This window comes from Pinus tabuliformis, chromosome 8 (genome assembly GCF_031772625.1).
Source record: "Pinus tabuliformis cultivar Carrire ecotype Pingquan chromosome 8, CPIR1, whole genome shotgun sequence".
Taxonomy (NCBI): domain Eukaryota; kingdom Viridiplantae; phylum Streptophyta; class Pinopsida; order Pinales; family Pinaceae; genus Pinus; species Pinus tabuliformis.
Window position 1 is genome coordinate 1,018,373,053 of NC_142294.1, and position 20,213 is coordinate 1,018,393,265.

The 20,213-nt window shown below is 35.3% G+C and overlaps 1 protein-coding gene across 1 annotated transcript; it reads left to right on the forward strand.

Annotated features, from left to right (window-relative positions):
* Window positions 1-1,234: 1,234 nt before the first annotated feature.
* LOC149238850 (U-box domain-containing protein 44-like) lies at window positions 1,235-2,405 on the forward strand. The gene is made up of 3 exons (XM_089369682.1): window positions 1,235-1,355; window positions 1,681-1,947; window positions 2,233-2,405. Exons 1-3 carry the CDS (start codon window positions 1,235-1,237, stop codon window positions 2,403-2,405), a joined length of 561 nt encoding a protein of 186 aa, XP_089225808.1.
* Window positions 2,406-20,213: the final 17,808 nt, after the last annotated feature.

Consider the following 20,213-nt stretch of genomic DNA (forward strand, 5'->3'; position numbering starts at 1 on the left):
TCAAAAATGTGTCTTCTACAGGAAGCTCTGTATTTCTACAGGAAACATCTTGTAGAACCTTTGGACGAGCCAAATCCAATTTCAAAAGTGAATCTGATGGTGGGAGTCTATTGGTTAGGCCTGCAAGCACTTGTGTGCCCATCCCTTGCCTTCATCCATCATTTTTTTCACCTCCTTGTGCTTCTCATTGTGCTTCTACAGGAACTTCCTGTAGAAATTGTGGGAAACTAGGCATGCATTTCAAAAAGTGGTTTGGCAAGCATGGTAGCTTCCTCAAAGGTTCAGAAGTCCTCCTGCAATCTTCCAACTCCTCCTCCATCATCTCCATACCTGCATCACAGCCAAAATTCATTTTGTCATCCCATGCAAAAATCTGCAAGAAGCCTTGAAGCAAAAAGACATAGAACGAAATTTGTTTTTGCCATAACTTGAAAACCATGCATCCATTTGACAAACCGTTTTGTGGGGAATTGTACAAGGTCGATGAAAACATGCCTGAGCAGTTTCATGCAATTCCGGTGCACGGTTTCCAAGAAATCAGCCTCCATCACCATCAGCCATTTTTTCATTTTCTCCATATCCATGCATCCATTTTAAAACCTGTTTCATGGGGAGGTGCACATGGGTAATAGTAGCCTACCCAAGCAGTTTCAGCCGATTCCGATGCACGGTTTCTGAGAAATCGACCTCTGAAATCTTATGCCATTTTCCATTTTTCTCGAAATCCGTGCATCCATTGATCACGAATTTGATATGGGAGATGAATAATGATGGTAGTAACATGCTCACCAAGTTTTAGATCAAACCAATCTACCGTTTGGGAGAAATGGCAAAAAGAAGTCTGGTTTTGTGACCATGCAGCAGCAGCAGCTTGAACGGGCAGAGTTGAACGTGGAAATGATTGCATGCACTCAGATCCGGCCAGAGGACACCTGCACATGAAAAAAGCAATCAAGGATCAGCAGCCAAGCCATATGCAATCAGGAAAACTAAGCATGCAGCAGCAAAATCAGAGCAGGCAACAGCAAAAAGCTCACGGCAGCCATTCCACTTCGAGGTATGTGACAAACTCATTCCTCTATTGCATAAATTTATTTCGAAAACTACATGAATTAATGGAATGGTGGGATTAAGCCACGAATTAGTAAGGTTCAGCTTATTTTCTTCCCTAAGAACTTAGCCGACAGTCACGCAACATGGTCATTCACGTGAAACTGAAAAAACACAGCCAGTTATGGATAGTTTAAACTCCAGTGAAACAAATGGTAAGGGATTACAGGCAGATGGAACTGCAGGGGACGAACAGTTTGCATGGGCTAAGCGCAGGTCTCTGCCACCTCACCACAAATCACGCAGTGGATAAAGGAACGTTCGGCTGAAGACTCACGTAATTGTTGTTTAGGTACACTTGCTAACTGTTGTTCATTTACACTTGCAAATGTTAAACTCACGTCCTTCATCAAGTTTTGGGCTTGTTAACAATTCTCCCGCATGCAAAGATCATTCAAAGGCGCAGAGACATCCTACAGGCGTTTCTACAGGATGTCGTCTACAGGAAAGTGCAGCAGAGCAGCGAAGCCTGAGTTTCTCTTCATCAAGTTTGGAGCTTGAAGAAAGGTGAAAATAGCTGAGGTGGATCATGCTATTTTATTGTTCGTTCACTTGCACGTGATATTGCAGAGGGTATGAAAGCCGTGGAATTGCTTTTAGAGCTTTCAAAGGATATGGCTGTGTGTGAACAGATTGGCAAGGTACAAGGTTGTATCCCCCTCCTTGTAACAATGTCAAATAGCGACAATCCTAAAGCTGCTAAGGATGCAAACGGAGTTCTGGAGAATCTCCCATACAGTGAGCATAATGTAGTGCAAATGGCACAGGCGAACTATTTCAAGCCCTTGATACAGAACCTGAGAGAAGGGTCTGACACAATGAAGATTGTTATAGCAAGTAAGTTGTGAGAGATAGGTTTAACAGATGAAAACAACGCTGCATTGCTCAAAGAGGGAGTTGTATTTCCACTTCTTGAAATGATTTCAAATGTTAATTTGAAGTCAAAGTTAGCAGCCATTGGGGCACTTCAAAATCTTTCAAGTTTACCTGAGAATGCGTTACAAATGATCAAAGATGGGGTGGTCTGACCCATCTTGGACCTTCTATGCACACCACTGTCAACTATATTTACTTTGAGAGAAGAAGCTGCTAATACCTATGCAAACCTTGCTATGTCTACAGCATTGCCCCAAAGAACAAATGACACAGCAGCTGCATTATTGGGATCTGATGAGATCATATACCAGCTATTATCTTTAATAAATTGGACACCACCTTCAATACATGGAAGCACTGTTCGAGCATTCCATGCCATTTGTTGTGTACCAGTAGCTGTTGAGGCAAGGACAACTTGATCTATCTTATGTTCTGTTCTGCTTCTGTTATCAATTCTTAGTAGAGTTCAATAAGAATGCCATTCGATTTAGTTAAAGGCCTGGAAACACTCTTTCCCATCCAGATTTGGCATGCACTATCTATTCTCGGGCAGCTCATTGTACTTGTGTGCTTTTATAATACATTAGACTTGCCATTCATGTTGGATTCGTCAGCTTTCAGGCAGCACAGTTCAAGGAGAAGGAACCCCCGGCCAAGCAAGTAAAATCAGTGAAATTGGTTCTACAGGAAGTTAGCAGACTGCTTCTACAGGAAGACAGAGACTGTTTCTACAGGAAGCCAGCGAACAGTTTCTACAGGAAAGTCTGAAAAGCGGGAAGCCAAAGGAGAAATCGGCCGAGATGCTAGCCAAGGAAGTCACCAAGGCCATCAAAGACAAGGGGAGAGATTTGGTTGCTCAGAGGATGAGCAACACTTTCAGTAGGGGGGTGATGATGAGCCCCAAAAATGTACAATTATTTGGGCTCATTCAACCTCCTAATTTGGCTTAGTCCACCATTCTCATTTGTTTATTGCATGTTTTTGATTATTTTTATGTTAATAGAGTGAATTTGGTTAGTCATTATGCCAACAAGTCTAATGGGTGCTTTGTGTAGCCTTTTTGGTCAACTTGGAGACAAAATTGAAGGTCTTAATGAGCACTTGGCAGCCAAATTCGTGGGAGAACAAGCTAGAGGATTTGTAGGAAGGTGTCCCCCTCATTTATGGGCCCTTACCTCGAATTCTCCACCATTAGCTCGGAGTTCAAGGGCCACCGAATCAATCAGCTCAAGGGCAGCCAAGCAAGTCAAGTTGGACTGCTGATTAACTACAAGTCTTGGGCAGCCAAGTCCCTAACTTTTAGGAGGACTGTTGGGTCCTCAAATTGTATAAATAAGAAGGCTTGGGGCCTCATTTTGGTTAGCTAGTGGTTAGTCATTTTGTAGCTAGTTAGTCATTTTGTTTTAGCCATTAGTTAGCTAGTTTGTAGTTCGATTTTTATGTAATAGATTAGCTTTGCTTTCAGCTCATGTTCAAGTTCTCCTTGTGGACAGTTTTGATGTACTTTTCATTTCTTGATTAATAAATATGGATCCAGCTTTGCACCAGCTCTAAATCGCTCTTGGGAGGCTGTAGTTCTTGGGGTTGGGCCCATCTCAAGCGCCCAATACCTCCCTTGTTTATATTTATGTGTTTGCTGCGTTCTTGAGATAAAATCTGCTCTTTAGACTTAATTCGTGCTTTGTTACTTAGGTTTCTTTTGATGGTTCAAGTAGCTTTTCATGTTTATAATAGATTGGTAGGAGTTTGTTATGCATTTAGATCTTTTGGCATGTTCTTGCTCACGTGATATATATGGTTCTCTTTGCAAACAAAGCTGTTGTCTATTCATTTCATTGATAGTTGGATTGAGTTAGCTAGGACTTGGTTTGTTTGCAAGAATTCATTGACTCGTTTGAATGAGCATTGTGCAGGGCATCTCTATCACCTTCATCACCTCCTCGTTCATCTGAGCCTCATCCAGATCAGCTCCTCCATCACCAAGTCTGTTTCCTTATCTCCCATCTTCTCTTTTGCCAAGTAACCTTACCTTCTTCCCCATTGTTGTCTCAACCACCTTCAAGCCAAGTCAGCTTTCCACATCACCTCACCACTCCATCCATCAGTTCCTGGGTCACTTCAGACCCCCATCCTACCTCCATAACCATCCATGCATCTTCCATCAACCATCCATCCTTAGACATCCCATTTCAGAACATCCTGTAGAAGAATTGCAGACCTTCCAGTAGAAACCCCTGCGTTTCCTGTAGAATCCCCTGCAGACATCCTGTAGGAGGCCACTCACTCGGTTGCTGAGCCTCTGAACGTGAGGAACCTCTGTGGACTAATGCTAAGGATCTCTGGGGACCTCTCCTAGCCTCCCCAACCTTTCCCAAGCTTTCCTTCCTTCCGCATCACATCTGCACAACCAAACCCTAATAAGCACAAAATCACAATCACTCCATCCACTTAAAGAAAAAATACAAAAACATGTCTTTTAAGATGCAAGTAGATTAGATTCATGCATTTTCACTTATTAGAAGTAATGGCATCATTGGCAGAAGTTTCCTTCACATTCTTTGCATCATAGAGGTTAGACTAGTTAAATTAGGGTTTCCTAGGGTTTCCATGTTTTGATTTGCTTTCAGTTCATTTTTGCCAAGTAGATTAGTCTTCTTTGAGCTAGCTTTCGTCCATCATTTAACAAGCTTCTTCTGAGAGCCTATAAAAGTTGGCTTGAGCCATAGCGGACTTGTGCCAGCTGACCAAGTGACAGCTGCGACAAGAGCTAGTACTTGTGCATACAACACTGTCGCTTCCAAGTTTGTACGAACTACCGGGTTGATAAAATTAAGAGACAGGAAGCCCCAGGAGTTGTAGCATTATTCCTACAATACTGGAGCTCACCAGTCGCCAGGTGAAGGATTTTAACCTACTGACCTCTTATTCACCATTAAGAGGCAAGTTTGATTGTTGTCCCAGGGAAACAAACTTCAATTTTTGTTCCCCAGCAACAACGCCAATCTCATGTTGTATCTTTGTAGATAGATCTAGGTTGAGGAACTGTGCCAAATCATCTAAGTAAGGTTTTGGTTTTAAATGGATGACCAGTGCATTAAATTTAAACATATGTAATTTCTAAGTATTTCTGAGAAAAACTAAAGGGATGATTTTTCATTCCTAACAGAATTAATCTTTGAATTGATTTGAAAAGCAGAAATTAAGAAGGTATATAACTGTTAAATATTCATATTGAATACTTATTTTATCATATACAATAGATGCGTGTAGAAATTGTCTACATCCAAACAATACACATTCAAGAGATGATAGAAGACAACAATTAAAATATTTAGAGGAATTAACTAAGACAAACTATTTATTTAATTAATCTCTTTTAATAATTATAACTTTTCAGGGGCTTTCAGGGAGATTGATATCCAATCTAGCCTTGCGAAAACTTCTATGTTACCTTGAATAAGTGCAAAAATAAATATAACAAACATAATTGATAACAAGACAAACTCACATAGATACACAAGTTGTTCAGAATGAATCCATATTCCTTCAATTATCTTCAGAAGTTATCTTTAAACTTTACAAGCATGTCACTGGTTCATTACAAGGGTTCAACCTTGACTTCTTTGAATTACCACATGCTTATAAAATCTAATTCAAAAATATCTTAGATCTAAACTAAAACTTATTACAAAATGAGATAATATCTGAAACCATTTTGGATTTACAAAAATAAAGATAGAAAATAGCTATTCTAAATTGATTCTAATAATCAACACACAATTTAAGGGTGTTGTTTAATGACTGCTGCCTTTAACTGGTTTTTTTGCTTTCTGCTCCTCCCTTTTAGCTTACTGCTCCTTGTTTCCCTGTAACTGGTCACTGAATTCCTTGCATTCTATTTTACTCGACGAGTTCACGTAACTTATCCCATATTTTATCATATGGGATAGAAGATTTTGTTACTTTCCTATATGCCTGATTGACTTCTCAGTGTATTTTTAAGAGTTGGCCTAGTGATGAACAAATGATTAACTTCATGTTGAATGAAAATATCATACTCTAGGCCTTCTAGGAATGCTTTCCCACTGATTATCCCTTTGAATTTGGAAAATTTGGTTATGTCTGTTGCTATCTGATGCAATTTGTACTGATAATCTTCTAGTGGAATCAATTGGCCACTAGAATGTCATAGAGCTGGAAGTCCCTTTTGATGTAGAATATTGAATTTTCTGTGAAACTTTTTAATCTGTGCTTCCAAGTTTTGACACTTGTTTTCTAACTGTAACATCAAATTTTTCTTTGTCAAAACTCTTCTTACCTCTAGGAAAGTATTATTTATGTCCTCAATTCCAAATTCTTCCAGTTCTTCTTTAGTTTTAGAATTGACTACTTTAATTATTTTATTAGCTTCTCCAGGCATGTGCTCTAAATATTCTTTGATTCCTGTGATGACTACTTTTTATCTTTGCACTAACTCCTTCTGCTAAAAAATAATTTGAATAGATGTCCAGAGTTTAGTCATGGTAGAATTTATATTAATCCATATCTTCTCCTTTGCCTCAACTAATGTCTGTGCAATCAATGGCTCATTCTCATATTTTTCTTTTTGTCTACTTAATCTAATTTTTTCTGAACTTTGGCCAGATATGTATTATCAACCCTTATCTTGTCATTTTTTTTCTCTAGTTGCGTTATGAGTTTTTCAATTTCAATATCTTTTAATGACAAGTCTCCCATATCTTTTAACAACTTCCCTGTTGAATTTTGCCCAATGGACTCTGTCTCTGCTATGGACATTGCTACTATAGAAATCCCTATTGTTGAAGTCACTATTGTAGAAGTTTCTACTCCAGTACTGAGTTGTAGCTCTCTTTCCTTGATTAAATTTTCCATCGATGATTTCATCTTCTATATTTGTATGTTCTGCTTAACAATCATTCAAATCATGTTCTCCTTCTCCTTCTCTAATTAACTGGCTTATTGAGCCTATGGATGTTCAGTTGTTGGCAGCCTCAATTGTTTCCTCAATGCTTGAATATCAACATTTCTGCTTTTGATTATTTCCTCAATTGCCTTTATATCTCTAGGATCTAATCCTAATTTTATAACTAAATCTTCAAGCCCTTTTATTTTAGTTTGTTTTGCTAAGGAAGACATATTTTCCGATTTTAATTGGAAATGAATGTTATTTACAGAAGCCTGTAACTTAGAAGCTGTCAAGGAAGAACTTGTCAAATATGAATATATCGTTTCTCCTGCCTGCTTATGAAGGTCAATCTTATCAATAGGATGTATTTTCTTTGTGTCAAATGAAAACACTCAAGTTTTGTAATCTTCAGCAATTTTAGGCATAGGGGCTTTGGTTCAAAAAATGCTAATTAGAACTGACCTTTTTCATTGTTAAGGGGAAGAAGTAGTATAGTATGAGTTGTGGAAGTTTGCTTCCAGAACTTTGCATATGTAGAAGTATTTAGGGCCTCATTTTTCTTCTTCATTTCTAAGAACTTTGCAAAAATACTTTTTTGTTTTGGAAAAGAAGGAGAAGAAGGATAATCCAATGTGGTTTCAAGCATTTTCTGTAATGAAAAAGTAGATTGGGATGATAGTACAACTATAGTACGCTCTTTGGAAGTTTGAGCTTCTGAAGATTCATCATCAAGATTTATAGTTTTCCTCCTTTTGAATACTTTAAATGCTGATTTGTGTAACTCTAACCCTGCTGGAGATATACTTTCTCTTGGTACCTTTATCTCTTTTTCTGTCATCCTTGGGGTTTCCAATGTTGTTTGACTAGAAGATAACTCCTCAATCTCCTACAATGTATTCTCTATCCATTCTTCCTTGTTGACATATTGCTCAATTTCAGGTTTTGCCACATTCATATATGGTGCATATTTTTGAGCAATTCTCATTGATGAGATTACTCCTAATGGATCATATGACCAACTAAAAATCAACTTAAAATTCATCTGACACAATAAGTCATTGTCTTATTTTTCTGCACCTCTAATGTTGACTATGAATGTACCAACCTACATTTTCAATTTAAACTAAGCTTTTTGTTTTCTAGAAACAAAATGAACCTCATCCATGTTCATCATCTATCTAATGTACTCGAGTGCAAAAATCCTCATGGGGAGGAACACTGGAAATTTATATGGTTGAAGCTCGCAACCATAAATCCTGAGTTCAGTGAAATTATGGTATAAATACCAATCTCCAACCTTAGTTTGCTCACTCAAATGCAAAATTCTCTTGATCTCCATTGAAACCCTGGGGACTGCATCACTGTTTAACAAACAAGTAGCTATATACAAGAATTGATTAACAAAATCACTGAAAGAAAACTCTTTAGAGGTTTTTCTCACTAAAGATGTCCAATGGATCATTAATTGAGGTTTACCTTCAACATCCAACTTTTGTAAAGGAAATTTGAATCTTTCTGACTGATGATATAAGAACAAGTAAACCAAGACTGGTTGATTCTTAAATGATCCTTCAGCGCTGAAATTTAAAAATTGATCATGAATTACATTAGAAAGAAACTGATTGTAGTTGAACATAATTGGAGGCTTTTCACCAGAAGAAAACATTGACATAAATCCCGAAATGACTTCATCAACCCATTAACCACTAGGATATCCTAACAGACAAGACACTAAGGAAATAAATTGCCTAGACATCTCAGGAAACATCGCAGAGGGATAGGTGGGTTCGCTCTAAGTAATTCTGATTTTTATGGTAAAAATGACTCAAATATGTGATCTCTCTGTGAGATAAAGTTTCTGATAGATTTCCATGAGAGCATCAGAAGAAAAATGGTGTAAAAAGTCTTGAGGATTTAACTAGAGGGCTTGGAAAATAGACTTAGCTAGTATATGGAAAAGAGTTTCATTTTTTTGAGCAATTATAGCTCTTTGGCTAGGAAGATATCGGGCTCCACACCAAGCGATGAATTCTGGAAAATGATGGGTTTGAGGGAAAAAAAACTGGTGTAGTAGGGATTTCCAAAAACATAATTCATCACTCACATATTCGTACTTTTGAAATTCCCAATTGTTAAGTTCGTAGAGATCAAATTTACAATTGGTCTCTACAATTTTAAACTGAGTGTTAACTAGTGGGAGTTTGTCCAAGTTATTGACATGGGGAAACAGAGGATTACCTATAGGCACTTTCGATTTTCCTTTATGGGAAGCCATTAGGAAAAACAAAATTTATGAGGAAAATTTAGAGAGAGTTACCTAGAAATGTGGTGGTTGGAGGTCGATGTTTGCTGGAATTCTTCTTGTAGTGTCATTTTGAGAATTGTAGTGACATGCAGAATTGGAAAATAATTGATTTGAAAAAGATAACAATGTTTATTAGGAATTAATAACATTTTTTTGTTAACCTGATCGTTATTGGCCCAGGGGATTTGATGTAAATGAATGTTGGTGGGAGATAAGACTGAGCAACAATCATTTTCTAGTTTTAGAGGGAAGGATATCAGTGGCTAAATGTAGCAGGATGTTCACAAGTGGTGAAAATAGTGGGAAGTATGGATGGCAGGAGATATGAATGAGAGAGAGTGGTTTGAGGGCGGTGGGAGGCGGGGGGGCGTTGGTTGGCATGGTAAGTGGTATTGAGCGAAGGGGGCACAAATTATTGTGGCATTGCCACCTAGAAAAAGCAGAATATATGAAATCTGCTTTGCCCTCCCCCCCTTTTCATTATCGTTCGGGAATGCAGGGGGTCCCGATATTAATCAGGGATTGTTGATCTAGGTAGGCCTAATCTTAACTGTTGAGTGTTGCGCCTTCGTTAACTATTGACGAACATCAGTCACATCAAATAGATTTATTATATAAAAATACGAAATACAATAAACTATACTGAGCGATATTTGAACGTGTGCTCTATTATTGAGATTTTTATTTATTTTTCTATCCATTTTATTCATTCTTTCTTTTGTATTTTTTTTATTCTCTTTTATTTTCATTATTTTATTTCTTTTCTATTTTTCTATTTCTGTTTTCATGTTTCTTTATTTTTTGTTTTTATTTTTATTTTGAACATAAGGTAAAAAATACACAATATTAATAGGGTAAAAATAAGTTACAACATCAACCACCAACTGTTTTAATTCGTATATACCCTGCATATGTAAATGTTGGATAATTTCACATGGAAGAATCAATTTACCTCTGAATCCCTCGATTTGGTCCAACCCCACCTCTATCACTTCACCCAATCCAATGTCCCATTGGAGGTTACCGAGGAACGAATGTTTAAGCTTTAAGAAATTGTTCCAAATATGAGAGAAATATTTAGGAGAGGGCGCCCCATTCTAGATCCAAATATGCATTGGCTGTCCCTTCATATATTTGTCAAATATAATATTTTTCCATAAGTTTGCTTCAAACATAACCCGCCAAAAACTTTTAATAATGAGGGCCCAACCAAAAAGTTGTAGGTGTTTTATACCCCAACCCACCTCATCCTTATTTCGAGAGAGAGCTTCCAAGTTTTCAAGGGGGGGTTTTATCCAGGCCACGAGAACCAAACCATAAGAATTGGCCAATGATAGAATTAATACATTTGATTACTTTCTTGGGTAGAAGGAATAAATGCACCCAGTACATTGAGATGCTTTTTAAAACAAATTGAGTGAGAGTCAATATTCCACCCAAGGAAAACCATTGGTGGGACCATGATCTAAGTCTGACTTCGAACTTGTTTATGAGCCATTGTCAATCCCTTATTCAATATTTATGTGGTTTCAAATATAAACTGAGGTATCTTAATCCATTTTCCAGGTCAGATGTGTTGATAGAGAAGATATAGGCTATGTTATGAAGCATAGATAAGGATAGACTTATGCTTGTTCATATAAAGGCTCACAACATCCCCTAAATGATTAATAATCATATATAACAAAGACCACTGGGCCACCGAATCCTTCATAAATATCATGACATCATCTATAAAAATAAGATGAGAAACAATAGCATTCCTAGAAACCATTATTCCAAGAAAGATCGCCTTTTGTCTTGCCCTGGAATTTTTTCAGCTCAGTGCATCAATAACCAAAAGGAAAGGTAATGGGGAAAGGGAACAACCTTCACGCAAACCTCGACAAGCCTGAAACAAGGGGGAAAGCAAACCATTAATCAATACTATGTGGTTAACTGATGTAACACATGCCAACATACATTCCACCATATGTATCGAGAGGTTGATCTTATGTGGAATCAGTCTAAGAAAAGTCGAGTCGACACAGTTGTCTGCTTTATGTAGATCAAGCTTAAGCATAAGGGCCTTATATATCCATGCTTTGATAAAGTGAATTCCCTCTTGGGATATAGCCACAACATCCTAGATCTTCCTATTTTTGAGAAACCCAAATTGTTCGAGGGAGATATAACATGATAATTGATCCTTGAAGTGGAAGGCTATGGTTCTAGATATCATCATGTAAGAAATGTTGCGAAGTGATATGGGCTCGAAGTCTTGGAAAGTAGTAGCATTAGTAGTCATAGGGATCAAAACAATAAAGGTAGAATTAAGAGATCCCGAAATGTGTTGCCTGACCCTAGCTTCTTCTGCCACCATCCATAAGTCACAACCCATGATGTCGAAGAAATGTCTGAACAGTTCAACAGTCCATATGTCCGGCCAAGGACATTTGTTCGAGGCAAAAGATTTGAGGGCTTGTTTGATTTCCACCATAAAGATTTGACCCCCTAAAACCTGGTCATCAACCTCATCAAACATCTGTGGATATGTATGGAGAAATTCAATCTATTTTTCCAGATCAACTCCTAGACATGGCTTAAAAAGTGATCCAAAATATTTTATAGCCACCGAGTGTATCTCCTTTAGCTTTGTGTGTTTTGGCCCTAGATCATCCATAATATCCCCGATGGTGTTCATTTTCCTCTTGCCATAAGTGAAATAATGGAAGAATTTTGTGTTATTGTCTCCTGCTACAATCTATGTTACTCTGCTTTTTAAATACCATGATTCTTCATGAAAATGGAGGATATGTGCTTTCCTAACCTCAAGCTCCTACAACTTTTGTCGAGGTGTATTAGATCGACAACTGAAACCATCTAGATCATTTAATATCTTCATCTCACATTCAATACACTCTGGCTCATCTCGTATCCTTGCTTTTTATTTCTCTCCCAAAGTTTTATGTCCCATTTGAGATATCTCAATTTCTCACCCACATAATCCATCCAATATATACCCTAAGATTTGTGCATGGATGACCCAATGTGATGAACCAATAGAAAAAAATCTTATTCCTTCATCCAAGAATGTTGAATTTGAAAAGAATGCTTGTCCAACGATTCTTGACTTTGTATTGTAAATGATGTGAAAATAGTCCAATAATTTTGCTAAAAAAATCTAAAATTTAACATGTCCCAAGTTTTCGACCAATTTTCATGTATAAAGAAAACATTCCAGACTTTTGGAGATCGTGTCCAGCCCAGCCAAGCCCAGCCCAACCCAACCCAACCCAGCAATAGATTGAATTAATTAAAAATCAATGGCATTGGAATTTGAGTCAAAGGCCATAACTAAGTAGCCGGAAGCAGGAACTACTAATAGGATTCCAAAAGGGGATTTCAGTTATGTAACGACGTCTCCATATAATTAGCAATAAGAATAGTCGAAAGTACATTTTGGTTATGCAATGCCCTGCGCGTGTTTGTTGCATGGCATTACTACTAGCGTCTACATGATCATATTATTCATTTTTAGGTTCTCTTCTTTCTTTCTTTCTAACCCAACCTATATGGAACGAAGAGAAGACAATAGAATTGAGGAAGCAACAAAATTTCTGAAGTGAATAAAATATTCAAACACTCTTGACGTTAAATAATTTTGAAGGGTCAATATAACGGACATTAAGGGTTGGTATTGTTATGTATGTATCATTTCTGTTCAAAAAATCCTTTTATCAAAACTTTATTTACATTGATTTTCGTTTAAGACATTAGTGTGATTTTTTTGTGACTTATTTTCATTAAGTCACTTTATAGATTGTTCAACTGAGGCTTATAGATATTCTAATTTTTAGGTTAATTGAGGCATATGGCAATATTAGTGGAAAAATTTAGAAACGCAAAGCATTTTCACATATTTTTTTGGAAATGTATTTAAATTTTCTAATTAATATAAAATTAATAATATTAACCAGTAATATAAAAAAATAATTAAATGTATATTTTTAGAAAGTTTATATTTTTAAATTATTATTTTTATTTAATATGATGTGTAAGTTATTATTTTTGGATTATTTATATAAAATAAGTCATTAATGATACATTAATGTTTTATGAAAAATAATTAGAATAATCAATTTGTGATTGGTATGTTGTGTAAGAGGAAATTTTGTAGTTTTTAAAAACATATATTTTCTAAACTAAATGATTCAATTTTCATCATAAATTTTGATTAGTTAATAGTCCACCACTCCCATATATTTAGTTGGGAATGTGTTATTTTTTTGCATGGCTATTTCCATGCATCGTCCATATACATTGGGGTGAAGGAGAGGCAGGGTGTTGCGATTCCCCTACCTAGGGGTTTTAGAGTAATGACCCTATTTTTTTTTGGGTCGTTGGTCCATTTTTGGATTGTTTTGTGTTCTTCAATCATGTGTTTTTCAACCCATTATAATCTAAACCCTATTAAAAAATTAGGGTTATAATCTAATTTGAGTTAATATATTACCTCTTCGAATGCCACACAATACCTAAATATTGTATATGTATATTCAAGTTAATACAATGAAGAGGATAGAGGTACATGTCTAAATTTTCTTGGTTTTCTTGGTCAAGGGTTTTCATGGTCTTCATGTCTTATGTGTATTCCATTTTTGCTCTTTCTATTTTACTCAAGAATCATTATGCTTGTTTCACTTCAAATCTTTCAAAATTACACATATATGTGACAAGTATATATAAATGTAACAATCTCAAGCTATTTTCAACATTTTAGCCCTTGAATCAACAACATGCTACATCCCACTTAATATTATCTCACCTTGTTTGTAAGAGATACTGCCATTTCCTTCACCATGAATCATTTGTATGCTTGGCGAAGGGGGTTGAGTGACCCTTCCAAAACCTAATGAATTCAATCCTTGATGTTTGCTACTTTGCCTTGAGGACAAGCACATTATGTTTCTTTTTCCAAATATGGAAAATGCCTCTATTACGATTTCATAAAAACATTTTCTTATTATTATGTGGATTTATATTTTATCAAAAATTTGCATTTTTTATAATTTACTAAAAGATTTGTAAAGATTTTACAAGTTTAATAAATTAGTGAAAGATTCACCAACATTTTGTTTATATTACACATTCAAGCATGGGTGAATTTATTCTTCAAGAGAAACATACATGGAACATTAACACTCTAATAAAAAGTTTTAAATGGATCACCCTTCTCCATTTATTTTCTCATGATGTGAGGAATAAGAGGACATTCATGGAATCCAAATGATGATCTGCTTTGCCCTAGTGTCTTTCTTCATTTTGTAGCCATCCCTTCAACTATTCTTTGGAGATCCATCTCTTCCATTATAATTCACTACTTGCATTTGAAATGGGTAAAGTTCGAAGCTTCCTCTAGTTAGTCACACTATTTCATACCTAACATCAAGTTAATCATTCTTGTAGTTCCCATTGAGCACAACTTTAATCAAAATATATTGATTGGAGCAACAATCTATCATAACTTCAAATCACCCCTCTGGACATAAAACATTACTCAATTCACTAGAGGTCATTCCACATCACACTCTCTAGTCTCTTATAAGGATGGATTTTCTCCAAGCATTCAAGATGGGCATCATATCCACTGAAATATTTTGTTCTAAAATACCTATTATGGGGAGATTTAGTCTCCATGATTTTGGATGAAGAATTGTAGTAGAACAACTTCAATTCTAGGTTAGCTTTTCACTTCATGAAAATAAAATTTTTAGTCAAGGAAATTAAACCTTGTCATTTAATTTGAAAATGTTTAAAGTACATATCAGATTTTTATATTAACATGAAACCAAAATGTTGTACAAAATATTCAAGACTATAGATACCACTTATCATGAGGTTAAACTGTTATTGTAATAAATAGATCTCATAAAGAGAAATCTAAAAATAAGTTTTGAATATTAAATCAACATCACCAATCTCCATCAAATAAAATTTAAATAAAATATATAATTTTTTTAAATAAATATATTACAAACAAAAATATAAATAAAATTTAGATTTATAAAATATACTCAATATCCTTTAACAATTATGTATCTTTCTAATATAATAAAATATTGCACAAACCAAAATTTACCACATTTCTTTTCAAAAACTTATAACTTAAAACTCTTTATCCGAGAACACTTGCTCTATCACATCATACTACTCTCCATTATGACTCTCATGTTTGAAAGTAATGTGTTTTTTCTTCCCGAAAAGAGTGTTGCTATTAAAACCCTAAACTAAATCCACCTAAAAGAATATGTCCATAAATGAAGCCCCCATCTCAATAAGCTCCAATTAAACCTTAACCAACTCATAGACCTCACATGGACTAAGGGAACTGTGTCCATAAATGAAGCCCCCATCTCAATAAGCTCCAATTAAACCTTAACCAACTCATAGACCTCACATGGACTAAGGGAAAGTGGTTAGAAGATAGCTTGTGCCAAACATACTTCTTCAATTAATTAACTCAAATATTACACATTCTTGATATGTACCAAGCTCACCATATACCCACAAAAATAGCTCCAAATGCAAAAAAAAAAAAAAAAAAAGGATAAAAATAAACTATGAGCCAACAAAATTCAAACACTTTCCTAACAACATAAACCTAAACCACTTGTTTCTTTAATTTCAGAACACTATGGTCCATATTTATGTATATGCCATAGCCATGTAAACATCAAATTTATACCTTGTTAATTTATAAAATATTAGAAATAGATACAATACAAATATGGTTTTCCTAATGTTTCTTAGATATAAATTTTCACATTTAATCATGCCATAATATCCTCAACATTTGGAATGAGAATGGGGCTAGATCGAAATGAGAATTTTTTTCTAACATAGATAAATGATCCTTTCACTCACAAGCAAAATCTAGAACTTGAATTGGGATGTCTGTATTTTTCAATGACGCCTTTGATAAAACTCTTATGAGGAGAAGTTGATAGAGCCATTTGAGACCCACAGAAGTCTAACATAGGTGATCAAGTTAAACCATAATCGTGCATCATGTTTTCCCATATTAAAGCTGGTTATAAATATCTAATGTAATGTTGAAGTTTAACCCTATATCATGCATCATTTTGGCCCATATGTTAGCTTCTTGTAGCGGTCTAATGTAGATGATGAAGTTAACCTATGAATTTTGCATCATGTTTTCCCACAAATTGCTACTTAAATAAGTGAACTAAAATCATTCATCACTTATTAGCATGAGGGTTCTAACTTAAGGAATGCTTGAACTGTTTGTACTTCAATTGTAGATTGTGGAAAACGTTCATTTTTTTCTTGCAAAGGAATGTTGTATATGTATGGAAGAAATCAATGATGTGGATTTATCTAGTAAATGGTGTTCTCCCAAGGAGGTGTATATGAACAAAGTAGGAGTACATTCTATAAATAAATTTGAGGAAGTTGAATGCTATTTTTCCCTTCATTCTTTGCAACCACATTTGAATTTTCTTTTGGGGTTGGCATATTGTCTTTATTCTAAAGGAAAGGGAAACCATATATCCTCATTTTGTATGACTGGCGACATATAAATTTGATGATTGAGATATGACTTTCGATACTCCTCCTAGAGTTAATGCCATGTTTCAATCCTGTTAATTATATCTTATTAAATTTTGTTGATAAAATTTCTTGACTATCAAAAGCTTTAATTATTTGCATTCTTTTCTACCAAGCTTTTTCTCTTTTTCTTTAGATGCTTCAACTTTCTTTCATGTAGCAATCTATTTGTAGTTGTCATATAAGATTAATAAACTTTATTTGCATGATAAATTCTTAAGTATATTGCACTACAAAGGTTTCAATAATTGAATATATCAAACAACCAATTTGCTTAGGGTAAGTATTATGTGCTATTTAGATATGCTGGATAAATGTTGGTGGTGCATATTGTTGGTGGCACCTGCTTAAGTATATAAGCGAACCCTTATTTGTAACAATTTCATCATCCCGTATCTTTTGTAAATTTCTACATAAATATATTACTTGTCCTATCACTTATATTTATATATTTCATATCCTCGGAATATTTTGTTGCATATATGAGCTTTGTTCATAACATTTGGTATTAGAGTTGTTTGATCCTCTGTGTGGCGGCTGAGTAGCCAGAGGATTGAATAACTTTGATACCAAATGTTATGAACAAAGTTCATATATGCAACAAAATACTTAAAATATATGAAATATATAAATATCCATGATTGGACAAGTAGTATATTTATATAGAAATGTACAGAAGATATGAGATGATGGAATTGTTACAAATGAGAGCCCCTTATATACCTAGGTAGGTGCCCCTTCATGAACAATCACGCACTTATGAAACATGCCTCTTTAGTATACTAATCACTGTTAACTATTTATTATTAATAATTTACATTCATAATAGACAAGTTGTTTATTTATTTGGTTGAGATATAACTTTTAGTACTCTTCTTAGAATATATGGCTTGTTGGAATCCTTTCAATATTCTCTTATGAGATTTTTATGGAAAACTTTTTTTTGACCATCTAAGGCTTGAATTATGTGACATTCCTTACTACTCTTTTGCTTCAAACACTTCAACTTCCTAGCATGGAGCAATATGTTTGTTTGTAGTTGTCATATGAGTTAAATAAACATAACTCAAGGTCTTAACATTCTTGTTTATGCTACATGTTAATAGGTTTCAATAAATGAATATACTGAATACTTTTTTTTTGGAAAGTTTTTTGTGCTATTTAGACATGTTGGTTGTTCTTGTATATGTGATGGTGGTGCTAAATTAGATACCTTTTTATTTCTAAGTTTATAGAATGCTTGAGAAAATAAGCACTAGGTAGGCAATAATCAAAGATTGAATTATGAAACTCTTGGGTTATGCAACTCTTTTTTAGCACAAAAAACATGTTCTTCTGGACCATGAAGAGTTTTATTTGAAACTTCTTTATGATCCAACTATTTAGGTATTTTGTAAGGGGGATTATGCTTTTTTGTAGTGTAATTTCACCTGAATTTCATTTGTATATTGTGATTTCTTATATGGATTATTAGGTTGGACTCTTAATGAAATTCTCTTTTGAAGCACATTCTCCATGTACAAAGATGGCCTACATCTTTCTTTATTTCAAAGGAGAATAATTTACTTGGTTTTGAGTCATAGAGCTTTGCAAATTTACACTTCTTGTAAGTCTTGCAATGAAATCGTCTATAGACTTAAAAAGTGCATGGTCGTCATGCTATGGACTAGAAACTTAACAATGTTGACATGAAATACCACTCTATATAATAGTATTGTTTCCAATGCAACCCAACAACTTATCACCATAAATTATCTTGGCTTTGCACCAATTGGGGTTCAGAATTCTTGTTGACTTAATGAAGTAGACTTCTTTGGACCGCCCCTTTCATACATGGCCATATTCTTGGGAGTTTGAACTAAATGCATTATTAGATCTTGAATGGGAGTTTTCTAGACTCAAGCTTATTGAGGCAGAGATAACATTCATGAAAGGCCTGATTTTCTTTCATGGGGTGGTTGAGTTGCTGGAGGCAACATAGAAGTCAAATAATTTTACTCTTTCATTTCTGTTTCTCCATCCCCCAAATCCTTTGATCAATGGACTATGCCCATGTGGAAATGGGATTCTCTCTTGAAGATCAAATTTTTCTTCTGGTTGACCCTTTTTAACCGCATCTTGACTTGGGAGAATTTGATGAAAAGGGGCCTTTAGGGTCTGGGTAGATGCCATTTTTTTCGATTCTACCATCAAAGACATTGTTCACTTATATCTGAACTGCCCCTTTTCCAAGGCCATTTGGGGCAATGTGGCAGGATTACTAAATCTTAGGGTTGGTTTGAATTGGTCTTCCATTATTGAGTGTCTTATGTTTTGGTCCTTGAATCTAAGATCATACAGTGCGCTCCCCATGTCCGTTCTTTGGGGGATATGGCGGTCTAGGAATGCCACAATCTTTGAGGATAGGCACCTTGACTAATATTTTGCCAATGTTAAGATTGTTGGTTACTTTCTTGAGATAGGCCCTTGGTTTCCTAGGTCTCCTCAAAGGACTATTTGACTATTGGATTTGGGGACACTCGTCCCTATTGGATTTTAAAATGGTGCTTCTATTGGGGGATGATGTGGTTGCAAATATCTCATTGAGCTTTGTCCCAGTAGGGTTTTTCAATTATATTGGAATGGGGATGATGACACTAACTACAGGGCCGAGATTGTGGCACTGTGTGCTTTACTTTAGACTGTTGTCTAATTGGCCATTGAACCGATTAGGATTGTTGGAGATGCCAAAACACTCATTGACTGATTGTAGGGGAGGAGCGCTCTAGATGTTCCTTTGCTAGATCACTGGATGGCTAATATTGATGCCCTTCATTCTTATTTCTCTGATTTATCCTTCCTCCATGTGTACAGAGAACAAAACATGGAGGTCGATGGCATGTCCAAGTAGGGCCTGGATGATATCCTTGGCTTTATGTTTTATGAGCTATGGATTGATGGAACCAATCATTTTTTTGCGCCCTTTGAGCTATGAATGTTTTTCTACAATCTGTCTTGTTTCCCTATTATTGTTGTGGCTCAGTTTGGGTTTTGGATAGGTGTTTAATTTTTTTGATCCATCAATTTGCTTAGGGCAATTCGTTGTTCTGTTCCTTTGTTTAATTTGGTAGGCTTTGTCCCCTTATCTTGGGTGAATTTTGATTTTGATTCTAGGTTGAGGAAGTATGTAAGAACTCATTTTATCCATGAAGATTCTCTGTTTTTTCGACTGCCAAAAAAATAAAAAATATATATACATCTTCCAATTTTTCACATTTAATCATGTTATATAGTATCTTTGACATTTGGGAACATGATACGTGCTTTTCTGTCCAAATGTAATCTTTAGTTATTTCTAGCATTTATTTCATCGACTTTAATGCATTAAATATTAGAAAATGTTGG

What these genes read in the sequence shown, in the direction of transcription:
- LOC149238850 (XM_089369682.1), top strand. Translation starts at nt 1,235, where the DNA reads ATGGATAGTTTAAACTCCAGTGAAACAAATGGTAAGGGATTACAGGCA. An exon ending in ACCTCACCACAAATCACGCA is followed by an intron (nt 1,356 to 1,680) that starts GTGGATAAAGGA and finishes GTGATATTGCAG; the next exon opens with AGGGTATGAAAGCCGTGGAA. An exon ending in AATGAAGATTGTTATAGCAA is followed by an intron (nt 1,948 to 2,232) that starts GTAAGTTGTGAG and finishes CTATGTCTACAG; the next exon opens with CATTGCCCCAAAGAACAAAT.